Source organism: Drosophila persimilis, unplaced genomic scaffold (assembly GCF_003286085.1).
Source record: "Drosophila persimilis strain 14011-0111.01,24,50 unplaced genomic scaffold, DperRS2 tig00000793-arrow-arrow-pilon, whole genome shotgun sequence".
Classification (NCBI taxonomy): Eukaryota; Metazoa; Arthropoda; class Insecta; order Diptera; family Drosophilidae; genus Drosophila; species Drosophila persimilis.
The window spans coordinates 1,213,505-1,226,342 of NW_020825354.1; the positions used below are offsets into that span (position 1 = coordinate 1,213,505).

General features: G+C 46.2%; 1 protein-coding gene across 1 annotated transcript; it reads left to right on the forward strand.

The window, feature by feature from the left end:
* Nucleotides 1-10,377: 10,377 nt before the first annotated feature.
* LOC6598424 lies at nucleotides 10,378-12,825 on the forward strand. The gene is made up of 5 exons (XM_002023566.2): nucleotides 10,378-11,037; nucleotides 11,094-11,486; nucleotides 11,548-12,014; nucleotides 12,078-12,223; nucleotides 12,285-12,825. Exons 1-5 carry the CDS (start codon nucleotides 10,435-10,437, stop codon nucleotides 12,590-12,592), a joined length of 1,917 nt encoding a protein of 638 aa, XP_002023602.1. The 5' UTR covers nucleotides 10,378-10,434; the 3' UTR covers nucleotides 12,593-12,825.
* The last annotated feature ends 13 nt before the right edge of the window (nucleotides 12,826-12,838 follow it).

Below are 12,838 nucleotides of genomic sequence, written 5' to 3' on the forward strand. Positions count from 1 at the left end.
GATGCCTCTAAATGCATGACCTACCTCCTTGCCGCCCGCCTCTATGGCTATGTGGCATCCCATTACTGCTGTTGCAAGTGTATGGTTTATAGTGCGACAACCGCTTGCCACCGGCAATGAACATACCTAAAAAGTTCCTAAGCGAAATAAACAAAGCCTGGAGGATAGCAATACAGTGAAGGCTGTCCTGGACGGACCCTAAAGGTGGATCCTTTATTGAGAATTCGTCGAGGGAGCTTTCGCTGTACGGGAAGATAAGAGGGCACGACCAATTTGCCAGACCAACACGTGTCGATTCACAAAAAAATTGAAAACTGTGTAAGTGGGAAAAATTTTACGCAGAAACCTTGACAGACACATTTTCCTGTCGCCCACCCACCCACACACCTATATCTCCCATCGGAGATACACTGGCAAAAATCGGTGCATAAAATGGTTCCTAAGTCGGGTAAAAGAGTGGAGTGCCTACGGCCTGTTTTTGACAGTCCGTAATGCGGAATACTCTTCCATTTAGAATGTTTTCCCTTCTGAGAGAAAGTTTTTTCCTGATCAGCCTGATATTCCTTGAAAATTTCATATGGAATTGCTATATAAAGGTTATTCCATGGTATTAAGATAGAACTCTTTACAATCCTGTCTTGAAGTGAATTTGTTTAAATTTATCTTTTTGGAATATAGGTTTTTGGAAACGCCCTAAAGCTATAACCTTTCCCATTTCCAGTATTCGATTTTAAACAATTTGTTTCAGTGCATAAAAAAATGGAGGTGGAAATCCAACACCGAAGGAAGCATCCGAACAGTCCGAAGTTTCTTTACGCAATCATCATAAATTAACGATTTTCAACAAGTGGCAACAACAGCGGAAAATGTGGAAATGAAAAAGAAAGTAAGCTACGAGGCGAAACTTTTCTAGCAACAGAATAAGCAAACAACAAGCAGGAGTAGGAGTGGGAGCCGGAGCCGTAGCCAAGCCTGATCCTCCTTCATTCCTTTGCTTCTTCGGTGGCCCCAACCTATGATTTTGCTACATTTTCTATTCAGCGTAGACTGTTGCCGATCCCAAAGCGCTGAAAGTTTCCTCAAATTTTTGTTGACCAAATTATAGATTCGATGCAAAGTCTTGAGATCCGGATGGAACAATATACGATTTAGGAAGAGATGATGGCCCGAGGGAATTGGAATTCTGTTTCAATTAGCAGGACAGTAAGCGGCTGCCACAGCGTGTCCTTGCCGGAGTTGCACGACCAAATTATGTTCATGCATATTTAAAATGCTTAATGAATTTTATAAAACTCGACGTTGTCTGTTCGAGTTTGATGGGCTTAAGAACGCCAAGGAGGCTGCCCCCCTGGTTGCCTGGGAGATTTGGCAAGTGGCGGGGGGCGGTGACAAGAGTACGGCGGATACGCAGGACATTTTCTGCCTGTTGCTGTCGTGTTCAAGCCGCCGCCACCGTCCACCCATCAAGAGCTTATGGCATAATAGGGAAGCATGTTTTCTGCCCTTGCGACTCGCTAGTGGAATAAAGTACACACATCATGTACATGTGCCCCTGGTGCATAATGGCAAACCAACAAAGCCACATACTGCCTGGGTATATCCTTACACAACTTTCAAGATTTTTCCTGGAAACAAGCCTCTGAAAACGAATGACTTACATTTCAATCTACTGCTAGGGATACTCGTAAATGAAGATGAGACGCGTAGCAGAAGCAAAGAGGAGCAAAGAGGAGCAAAATGTATGAAGTATTCTTAATTTCAGATTCTTAATTCGATTGTGAGTGCCACAAAATTAACGATGGGGAACGTTGTGCTCCACTTTATACCCGGTACTCAGTCGGTATATATTCAACTTTGATTTATACTATTTATACACTATATTTTATATGTTGTTTGGTAAAATCGGTCAAACATTTTAAAAGATTTTTATACATTAGATGTGACTGGCTTAAATTTTTCCTTAAAGGTATTTTAAAATCTTTTTCCTATTCGTTCACCATAACCAGTCGCTTCCAGTCGCTTCCAGTCGCTTCCAGTCGCTCTCTTCCGCCAAAAGGCGCGCACATTGCACGACGAAGAGTGCGTGTGTGTTAGTGAGAGAGAGATTGCGTAGCCACTGCTATTTCATTTGTTCCTTCTGGCTTTAATATTGATTCGATTTGAACCAGATTCGACAAGCTGCTAGATATGGTCATTCTCTAAGATTCTGCATTTTTGGTTTTCTCGTTTCTTCAAAAATTGTGGTTTCTGTAGATCTTATAGTCTCTAAAAACTAATTGTCAATCAAGATAGACGGACGGGCGAACATAGATAGCGATATTGCTATATAGCTATATACCCTTGTGGGTATCAACACATCCACTTTCGAAACATATCAAATATATATATGTACCCTCAAATTCTTCGAGTACCAGGTAGAAAAATAAAATATACGAATTAAATACAACAATTTTGTGGTTCAGTTTACTGCATTTTTCGGATCGTTATAATATTTTGCACTCCGAAAAATAAAATATCCGATATCATTGTCATTTCTTTATCCCCTCAGAAAATCGCAGAAGTTTTTATCTAGTATCCAAACTACATGAACAATTCGAGCAAATTCCTTTCTGGATAGGTTTTTTTATGGTCTAACAAAATGAGCTTCTCTATATGCAAAAATTCCAAAGCCCTCGTGTTCCCTCTTGCCAGGCTGCATTCCACTATTAAACAGCAAACTTTAAGATGAATATTTCAATGAATAAAAACTAAATCAAGCAAGAGACGAGTCTACTTTTGGGCTGCAAGAAAAGCATACTTTACAGGATGATGGATGAAAAATGCAATATAAAAAAGCGATTCGATTGCCATCAAATGATGACTAGCCAAACAGTGAGCCAAAAAATTTAGAGATGCCAATCTCCTTCAAACTGGGACAACCTTGGATCCGCCTCGGTCTTACTCCTCACTGCCCGTACAGCCAGGAAACAGCAGCAGCATCTGCTGGGAGGCTTAGCAGATATATTTTGACCAATTTATTCCATTATTGCACTATTTTATTTTGAATTCCATGGAGAAGAATGAGCATTGAGTAAACCAATTTGGTGGGTAAATATCAGTCTTGCCAGTCGCTGATCGATGAATGGTTTCCAGCTGCAAACCACTTTTAGGGGCACTTCAAAAACTATTCCAACCCAATCGTGAAGGCTTAGGAGGAGAACCCAGAACAAATATTCAGTGGAGTATGTGATGTGTTGCACACACGAACACTTTTAACTGCCGTCTCTCCCATAAATCGAAAGTTGTATGCATTCTATATGTCGTTCGGGTTCGTACTTTGTGTTGTACTGCTGATTTTTTTGGTAACCACTTCTTTGTTGTCCTTTTTTTGCTGGTGGCCCTCATAAAATTGTAAAACGAAAAGCCCTCAGAATGGGAGCAACTGCCTGGCTGGCGGGCAATAAATCTAACGATAATTTGATACGCACCGTTTTACGATGCTTTAGCGACAGCCCCGCGGGCCCCTGCCAGCCATCGGGAGGGTAATGCTCCCCACTGCTCCTTGTCATCGCCGTAAAATGGAGCAGCGACAAAGCCTAGAGGGGCCTAGAGAGCTGAGAGAGCCCTAAGCCCAGAGCTCAAGCTAAGCCAATTAAATTATACATCGGACTGTTAACTGTTGCATGTCTTCAGGGGCAACGCTTCGGAGGGGGATAGAAGGGCTGCCAGTCGCAGTACCAGTCCCAGTCGCAGACATCTTAATGTGGATTGCTGGCAACTGGCAACAGTTTTAATATTATCATTCCACATTTGAAAGTCCTTTCTTCTGGTGATTCTGATTCTGGAGTGGCATAAATGGTACAACTGCAGCAGCTGCAGCTACCATCCCCTGCGATTGAATTGCACATTTGCAGTTGCTTCCATTTCAGTGCTGCTTGAATTATGGATGCGCTTCTCTCTTCAGTCGTCGGCTGGCGGACTGGCGGACTGATGGCGCCCCGAATCACTCAGCACCTGTCATGCATATTTCATGATATACAAGTGTACCCTGCCCCGCTCCCGCTCCCGCTAGCACTCTGCACTTCGCAGCCCTATCTCTGTGTGCACAAACGTTTAGATGGCTGCAATGGGTGATTGGATCGGCATTATGCAGCTCTGGCATCAGGCATTGAAGCCAATCAGTCGCATGCTCCGACGAGGGGGCACTTGGCGGGCCGGGGGGCAATTGAAAGCATTGTCAGTTGGCAGGAAATTGCAGCGTTGCACACACACGGCTGATTACCGAAACGCTGCCACTCTGCTGCCACAATTGCTATCGAGGAGCAGGTGCAGGAGCCCAGCAATCATCAGTGTGGCATAAATATTAAGTATACGCCTCGTGGAGGGGGGCGGGGGGCCGGGTCCCACATTGTCTTCTCCAATGACACAAAATGGAAATGGAAACGGAAAAGGGAAGCGAGGCTGAAAACAAAAACTGCCACCTGGCATCGGTGGTAACCACAATACAAATGAATCCTGCTAGGATTAGACCGGGAGGAGCGTTGAGGGCTGAGGGACTGCGTCTCTCCATAGCCATAGTTGATGAACCAAGCCATTCTTTGGACTGGGACTGGGCGAAAGTCATCGTCCTGCTGCCATGAAAAGGCAATGCCACTGTAATCGTCTCGGACTGACACTGAAACTAAAACAAAGCAAGTTTTGGCCATAAGCCCAGGACAAAACACACTCGAGGGCCCCATAAAAACGTCATATGTGGGAGTGGAAATCATCTCTCCTTCGGAGCCTCCCTGCAATCATAAGTGGTCGGCCTAGGGCAAATAGAATGTAATGAAATGAAAGATTCATGTTAATGGCTTTCAACAAGGGAACACAACAAACTGTGTTTTGGCCACAAAATGAAGAGCGGCCTGGACACTTGACACTTTCCCATAAATAATGAATTGGGCAGAGATTACAAGTGAAGTTCCAGGAAAGGGCCAACACACGATAAAGCTATAGTTACCAAACAGTGACAAATGGCAAGTGTCAAGTGGCACAACATCACTCACCTCCTCCTGCAATGATCTTTGGCACTTCGGATTGTATCTCCAACGAGGCGTTGGCACTTTCAAATCTTTAACTGAAATTTCACGTCGCTGCGGCGTCTGACTCCGTGTACTGTGACTGGGGCGGACTCTCCCGATTCGGCGAGCGACAGCGACCTGCCACAAGGCGAGAAAAATGTGGACTGAAGGCGCCGTCTGATGCTGCACGCACGAGGGCCGCGTCAAGCATGGGCCTGGCCACGAGGACGCCGCTACCCGAAGACTGCTGCCTGCCGATTCGGCACAGTGGTGGCACATTGGCACGCCCCTGACTCTGGCAGGCTGACTTGGCTCACAGTCGAGGTGCGAATTGTATGGCAGGTGATGCAGCGACACATATGAGTCCAAGCCAGAGAGAGGCAGAATCCAAGTCAAAATATCTCTCACTGTCGGCACTAATTACTCAAAACAAATACACTGAAGCGTTAGTAGGAGTATTAAGCCTCAAACGGTAGTGCCTTCTGAATAACTCAACTGTTTCTAACTTATTTTCTCTCTCTCCGACTGCCAAATATCAATCTCGCTGTGGCCTCACTCTGACTCCCTCCACTCATAAACTTAGCCGAGAAAAGGCTAAAAGTTCTGACAGAAGCGTTGGCGGGGCACTGTGTCATCGGCGTCAATACCCCGGGGATGCCACGTGTGCTGAAGAGATCGAGAGTTTCCAGCAGTTCTTGGAACTGTTTTGAAATGTAATAGTTTCAAAAGTTTTCATCATTTACACAGAATGCAAGGCTGACTTATGGTGGCCTCGACCTTGGTGGTCCAGTCCTCATATATATCCCCTAAACACAATTTGTTCCCTGTAGTACCGGTACCATTGCTCTGTAAAATATGTGTGTATTAAAGAACAAGTCATCTGCTATTGTTCTACGAGAAATAGAACCCAGACCCAGGCTGTAACCGTCTGGTATAGAGTTCTATTATCATTACTAGACGATTAAATATAGGATCCATGGTAACAGAAGCCTGAGGAAAACTATATACGTGAAAGGGTATGTATGTTCGAAAATGGTTAAGTAGAGGATATGTTGTTGGTAATGTACTGGAAATGAATTAGCAGCGAAGACGAACAAATGAGATAAGACCCAGACGGAACTACTTTTAATACTTTTGTCTGTACCTCTACTTTTGGCATTGATCGTATAGATAGTGGAATTAAGTGTATTTTTCGGACATTATATTTCCTGGCAATAAGCATATTTATTTAGAGTTCGGCTTCAGGCTTTCCCAGTCAAAAAGCTGAACCACATTCCTACTACTCAAGTGCTCTCTATAGGGAGTAGAAACAACACGAACAGCTTTAAAGGCTACCCGAAACCCAACGCAGAACTTGTGAGGCAATCATTTTGCTCTCACAGGCTTCCACTTTTGCGGGCCACCACTGTGACTTAGTGCGAACTTGAGGTCTTCTTTGGGTCAGGGTCATGCCGACAGAGTGCTCTGCCCGGGCACATATTCCGGCCAATTACCCCAACGTCTTCCCGTGTCATTGGGCCTCCATCAACCCCCTTACCAGTTTCCGGCTTAGATGGCTCCTCATCGGAGCCATGTGTGCGGCAGCATGTTCTTTCGCTGTTGACACAATGTCAACGTTCAGCGGCGCCAAACCGACCGGGCTGAGCCCAATTTGCACCTGGACATGCAAAGTCAGCAATGTCGCATACGAGTGTGCGTCTCTGGGACACGTTGACAGGCTCTGCTGTAGTCCTGGCTGTTTGTGCATGCAACAGGGCGTGTGCGGTATGGCTAATTGGGCAGCGGTGTCAAGGGAGGGGTCGAGGTGGCCAATCGGGCAGCGCCACAGCCAATAAAATTGATGATTTCTGAGCTAAGGAAATTCAAACACTTAACATGTGCATGCAGTGCGTTTAAGATATGGTTTATATAAATCTGAGTGTAAAAGGCCATGATACAGCCTCTTTATTCAACCAATTGGCATATCATTTCATTAGCTTTGATGCGAAAATCTATTAAAAAAAGCAAAAGCTACCACTTTATCGAGGTTGTATCCCAAAAAGTAGGTCTATTCCACAAATTCACGGTCCCATGAGCTTAACGCTGAGAAAGACACTTTGAATCATTGCAAACTATTTAAATAATTGACTTACATTCTATACTAAGTGGTGGCCAGCAACCTCCTCCTCCTCCTGTTTTTATACCCGATACTCAAAATGAGTATTGGGGTATATTAGATTTGTGGTAAAAGTGGATGTGTGTAACGTCCAGAAGGAATCGTTTCCGACCCCTTAAAGTATATATATTCTTGATCAGCATCAATAGCCGAGTCGATTGAGCCCTGTCTGTCTGTCTGTCTGTCTGTCCGTCTGTCCGTCCGTCCGTCCGTTCGTCCGTCCGTCTGTCCGTCCCCTTCAGCGCCTAGTGCTCAAAGACTATAAGAACTAGAGCAACGATGTTTTGGATTCAGACTTCTGTGATATGTCACTGCTACAAAAATATTTCAAAACTTCGCCCCGCCCACTTCCGCCCCCACAAAGGACGAAAATCCGTGGCATCCACATTTTTAAAGATACGATAAAACCAAAAACGCAGAATCGTAGAGGATGATCATATCTTCTAGAGTGTAAAATCTCAACCAGATCGTAAAATTATTATAGCCAGAATCAAGAAAACAATTTCATTCTTTCTCGCTCTGTCTCTCTCTAACACAAAGGTTTCATGGTCGGTTTTGCCAATTGCAAAATATGATTTCAAGGATCTCAGAACCTATAAGAGCCAGAGCAACCAAATTTGGTATCCACACTCCTGTGATATCGGACTTTGACCGTTTCGTGTCCAAATTTCGCCACACCCCCTTCCGCCCCCGCAAAGGACGAAAATCTGGGGCATCCACAAATCTCAGAGACTATTAAGGCTAGAGTAACCAAATTTGGTATCCGCACTTCTGTTAGATCTCACTATAAAACGTATATCTCAGAATTTCGCCCCACCCCTTTTCGGCTACACAAAGGACGAAAATCTGTTGCATCCACAATACTGCACATTGGAGAAAACTAAAAACGCAGAATCATAGATAATGACCATATCTATCAGATTGCTCAATCTGATCTAGTTCGGATTATTTTTGTAGCCTAGATCAACAAATCAATTTGCAGTGGCTACGCAGCGCCCGACGTCACGCTCAGGCTGATTTTCGGTCTCTCTCGCACGCACTCTTTGTCGTGTCTATATATATTAGCGGCGTCTGCCGGAGGAGAGCCATACTGACTTAGTATCGGGTATAAATGTAGAGTTACGGTCTCCGCAGCAACTCACAACGTTCCCCCTCGTTTGTAATTGCCTAATAAAGTCGAGGTGAAAGAGGGTGAAGTCGCTGCCAGGCGACTTATCATTATAAATACTTCAACTTCCAAACTTTCTGCGATTTTGGAATCTCTCAATCGATCTTCTTCAGCTCTGGGCAGACAGTGAACTGTACTACTGTACTACAGAAACAGTTGTCGAAGCACCCACATACAGTATGAGTATTATCCCCTTAATGCCACTGTACATATATGTACGATTAGTTCTTAAGCCCACTGTAATTGCTGCAAGCAAATGAGGTCTTAGCCCAATACACATATGTACTCTACTTGCAGAGAGCGCATAGAATAAGAAAGAGAACAGATCGAGAGAGCAAGAGACACACGTGCCCATGATGAAACCGCTACTCTCTTTCGGGTCTGCTGAGAGCGCTTTGACGCCATGGTTGATAAGAGAGCGAAGAACGAGCTAGGTAAGACCCGCAAAGAGAGCGCGTTGCGAGAGCGGACAACCTTGTATAATTTCCTCATATTCCAAAATACCCAAAAATACAGTAAAACTATTTTTTTTTTTTTGCTGCTGCCGATGCGACATTTAATTGAAATGCGAAGCTGCCGCCCCTGCCGTCTGCCGTTTTCTCGACATTGCCTTTGTTTTTGGCCACATTTTTTCGCAAGACTCTGGTCTACCAGTGCTTGTTGCGCTTCTGCCAAATAATAAAAGCCAGTAGCAGCAGGAAAAAAAAAACAACATTTAATTGGCGACTGCCCACAGCTGGTACCCCGTCCCGCTGCATTTGTGGCACTTTTTTCGTCTGGGAACTTTCTTTCCGCAAATAAGATACACGCAAAAAAGTCGACGAAATGGAAGCGACACGACACCCACACTCCCATTGGCATACAAATGAAGAGTAGTCGTTGGCCACCTCTCCTCTACACCTCTCTCCCATTGACCACAAAATTTAATTCACGTCGCGCTTATGCAAAGACAAAAATCCAACAACAACAAAATATAAAGAAGCGAAATTAAAATTACAAAAAAAAAATGAACCGAAAGCAAAGGAAAAGATAAACGAAAACGAAAACAAAGCCAAAAACAAAAACAAAAGCCATTTACGAATGATGTGAAAAATAAAAGCAATTAAAAATTATAAACAAATATTGTAATAATTGTCGTATAATCGCCCTGCCAGATGATACCCCCAACGGAGCCGCAGACAGTCGGCACGGAGGAAGAAACACGAATAATTAAATAATTTCTGGCTGTCACAGTGGCGGTACAAAGTACGTGTACGGGTTCGGCAGGGGCAACAGTAGCTGCGGCATTAAGAGTGTTATATAATATTTTCCGATTATGAGGGTTATTGTTTTTCATGGCCTGCTTTTTGCAGGTGTTGGTGTTGGTTTTGTTGCCTTAATCGTACCTTTCTTTTGTTGCATACTCCACACTGAGAGAAAACTGGCATATCAAAAAGAAATACATACAGTCGTAATTCTATTAAATATTCGGGTTTTGAATACAAACATGGCAATAAAAAAATGTAATAATAATTAATATAACTATAAAACCTTTTAAAATAAAATATATTACACTAAATTTGTATGAAATATATTTAATTAAAATATGAAATATATCTATTTTTAATTGCGCATATATTTCAATAAAATACTTTCATTATAATATCAAATAAAATGGTATAAAAACTTATAGCCAAGTGAATTCTCTGGGTGCATATTTTTTTGGGCGTCTCGGCGCTTCTTTTTGGGGTTTCCCCACGCCCCGTCTCGCTTCGCTGACCCTTTCCCTACACCAATTTAGCTATTGCAACATTTGGGGGCAACTCGAAATGCTCCGTGGTGGGTGTGGGAGTGGGAGAGCTAAGCATTAACCCATTAGCATCCAAAATGGAAATGGAAACCTTTTCCCAGGCAAAGCAGACATTGAAGGAATTCTCAATTCGAGATTCATCTATCATTTTCGATTTCGTTATCAGCTACGGTTGGGGCTTAGAAATTGCTTTGCGCTTGTTTTTGCCAAATTTCCATGTGAAAATTTCACCAATTTACTGTTAAATTAACTGTTATTTTGAGGATTAGCCACTATCGCTATGGCAGTGTCGGGTGAGACGGTTGGGTTGGCTGGAGGGGGAGGAGCAGCAGGAGCAGCAGGAGGAGTCGGCAAACTTGCACCGGAGGCCTTTGCCTGGCAGCACATCGACTGGCCGCCCTGCGTGCAGGCGCCACTCTTCATGGACTGGGGCAAGTACTACAGCCGGCGCCTGCTCAACAGCAAGGCCATCGAGTGCTACGGCCGCGCCCTGGCCGTCTGCAAGGAGGAGCCACAGAAGCAGAAACGTTCCTGCAAGTATCCAAGCCCCGAGATGCCCGCATCCATACGAAACTGCACGATCGAGCAGGGAGTCTGCCGGAATGATTACACGGCCCTGTTCCATCGCAGCCTGTGCCAGCGATCCATTGCCCAGTCGGAGAGAGCCTTCGAGGACGCTACTCGGGCCAAGGACATGATGTGGCTGGCCCAGAAGCAGGTGGACAACAACGTGGTGGGCTCCGCTGACGTCCTCATTGCGGAGTGCGACGCCCTCTTCGACTGCAACGAATTCGAAGAAACCCTCCGGACGTTGCACACGGAGGCACGCTTCTACAATCCCGCCAGCCAGATGCAACGTCGCTTTGACGTTCGCAAGAAGAAGGTGAGTCCATGGCAGTCAGTAGCATTCCTTTGGGACCTCTTCAACCGCTTGTGCAGATTACGGGCGTGTTCGAGGACACCGTTGGCGCCACGCTCGGACCATTCTTGCAGCAGAATAGCGCCGCCATCGATGAGGTCCTGCGGCGTCGGCAGGAGCTAGCCGCCTTTGTGCCCCGTCCGCTGTGGAAGAAGCTGAAGGAGCAGCAACAATGCGACGTCCAGAGCGTCCTCGAGAGGAAGATAGAAACGCTGACCTCCCTGGAGCGGGCTCGGCGGCGGGCCAGCAAGAGCTTCTACAACCACCAGTACCTGGGCAGGAGTGCCGTGGACGTGGCCCTGCTGCAGCAGCTGCGCAGCAATCAGATCTTTCTGAACCCGCTGATGCACGGCACCACCCCCTATCTGCGGCAGCTCAGTGGCGAGCAGTATGGGATCGTCCGGAAGTTCATGGTGAGGTCTTGTCCACTTGGGGGGCAGAGGGATAGAGTGAATATCCACTTCTGAATTGCAGAAAATGATGCACGCCCGCAATCCGCTGTACAACAGCAAGACGGCGAAATGCCAGAGCACGAGCGAGAGGTGCGAGAGGAGCCGCGAGAGGTATCTGTTCCACGTGGAGTACCAGACCAGGCGCGACTGCGTCCGAATGCTGCGGGATGTGCGGCAGCTGCGCGCGGCGGGCAACGTCGAGGGCCTGACGAACTACATCGAGCACATAATGTCCAAAATTATTGACCTGAAGACGCACCGCACGCTGCCCTGGAAGTGGGAGTTCGTCAACGACGTGTATAACACCCTGGCCCTGGCCCATGTGGATCAGTGTGCGTTGCCAGCGAACGTGGACTTTTTGAATCCGAAGAACCGCCTGCTGCTGTACCTGCTGCAGCCAGAGCGGGCCAAGGACATGACCGTTAGCTTCGGAGGACCCAATCTCTACATGGAAATCAAAAAGGAGGAGGCGCGCCAAAATCGATCCAAGTAAGTACGAAGAAAGGAGAGTTTTCCCCCCTTCATCATCTCGTAATCATCTTGAAATCGCAGCCAGAAGATGGATCAGCTGGAAGAGCGTCTGCGCAACTCCCGCTACCCCATCGAGCGGGCCTATCTGCGCTTCGAGCTGGCCCGCGGACACTTCAAGGAGTTCCGCTTCGACAAGAGCCTGGTCCTGGCCCGCAGCGCCTTCAATGGTGAGTCCCCACCCTGCTCCCTCCTCACTATCCATTGGTGACGTGACCACTTCATCCGTAGAGGCCCGCAGCTGCAACAGCCTGATCTGGCGCTACAACAGCATCTTCCTGGTGTGCCAGGTGCACGCGGTCCTCAGTCGCTTCGAGCGCCTCAAGGAGTCCCTGGCGAAGGCCAGTCAGCTGGCCAAGGAACTAAAGTCCACCAAGCTGATGGCCTACCTGGCCATTTGCAACACAATCAACGAAAACGACCTGAACCTGCGCAAGCTGCGCCACTCGGAGCAGTCCCTGCGGAGCAAGCCCCGCAAGCGGACCATCAGTGCGGTGTCCTCGCTCCACTCCCTTAGCAACAACAATGCCTACAGCTGAAGGAGCTCCAGCGGTTGCGCTTGGCTTTCATCTAACTTTCAGTCTGATTCCAAGATGAGAGAGAGAGAGAGCCAAAGCAACTCCTGGAGCTTCTACTGCTTGACGACCATTGCTTACGACCGGCCCAGCCCTGCCCTGCTTTGAACCGAGTGTTTAGGATTTAAATTATGCTTTATTCGCTTGAGTTTGGCTTTGAGTGTTCGTTTCAATAAATAATAAATACGTATTAATTAACAAGCATCAACG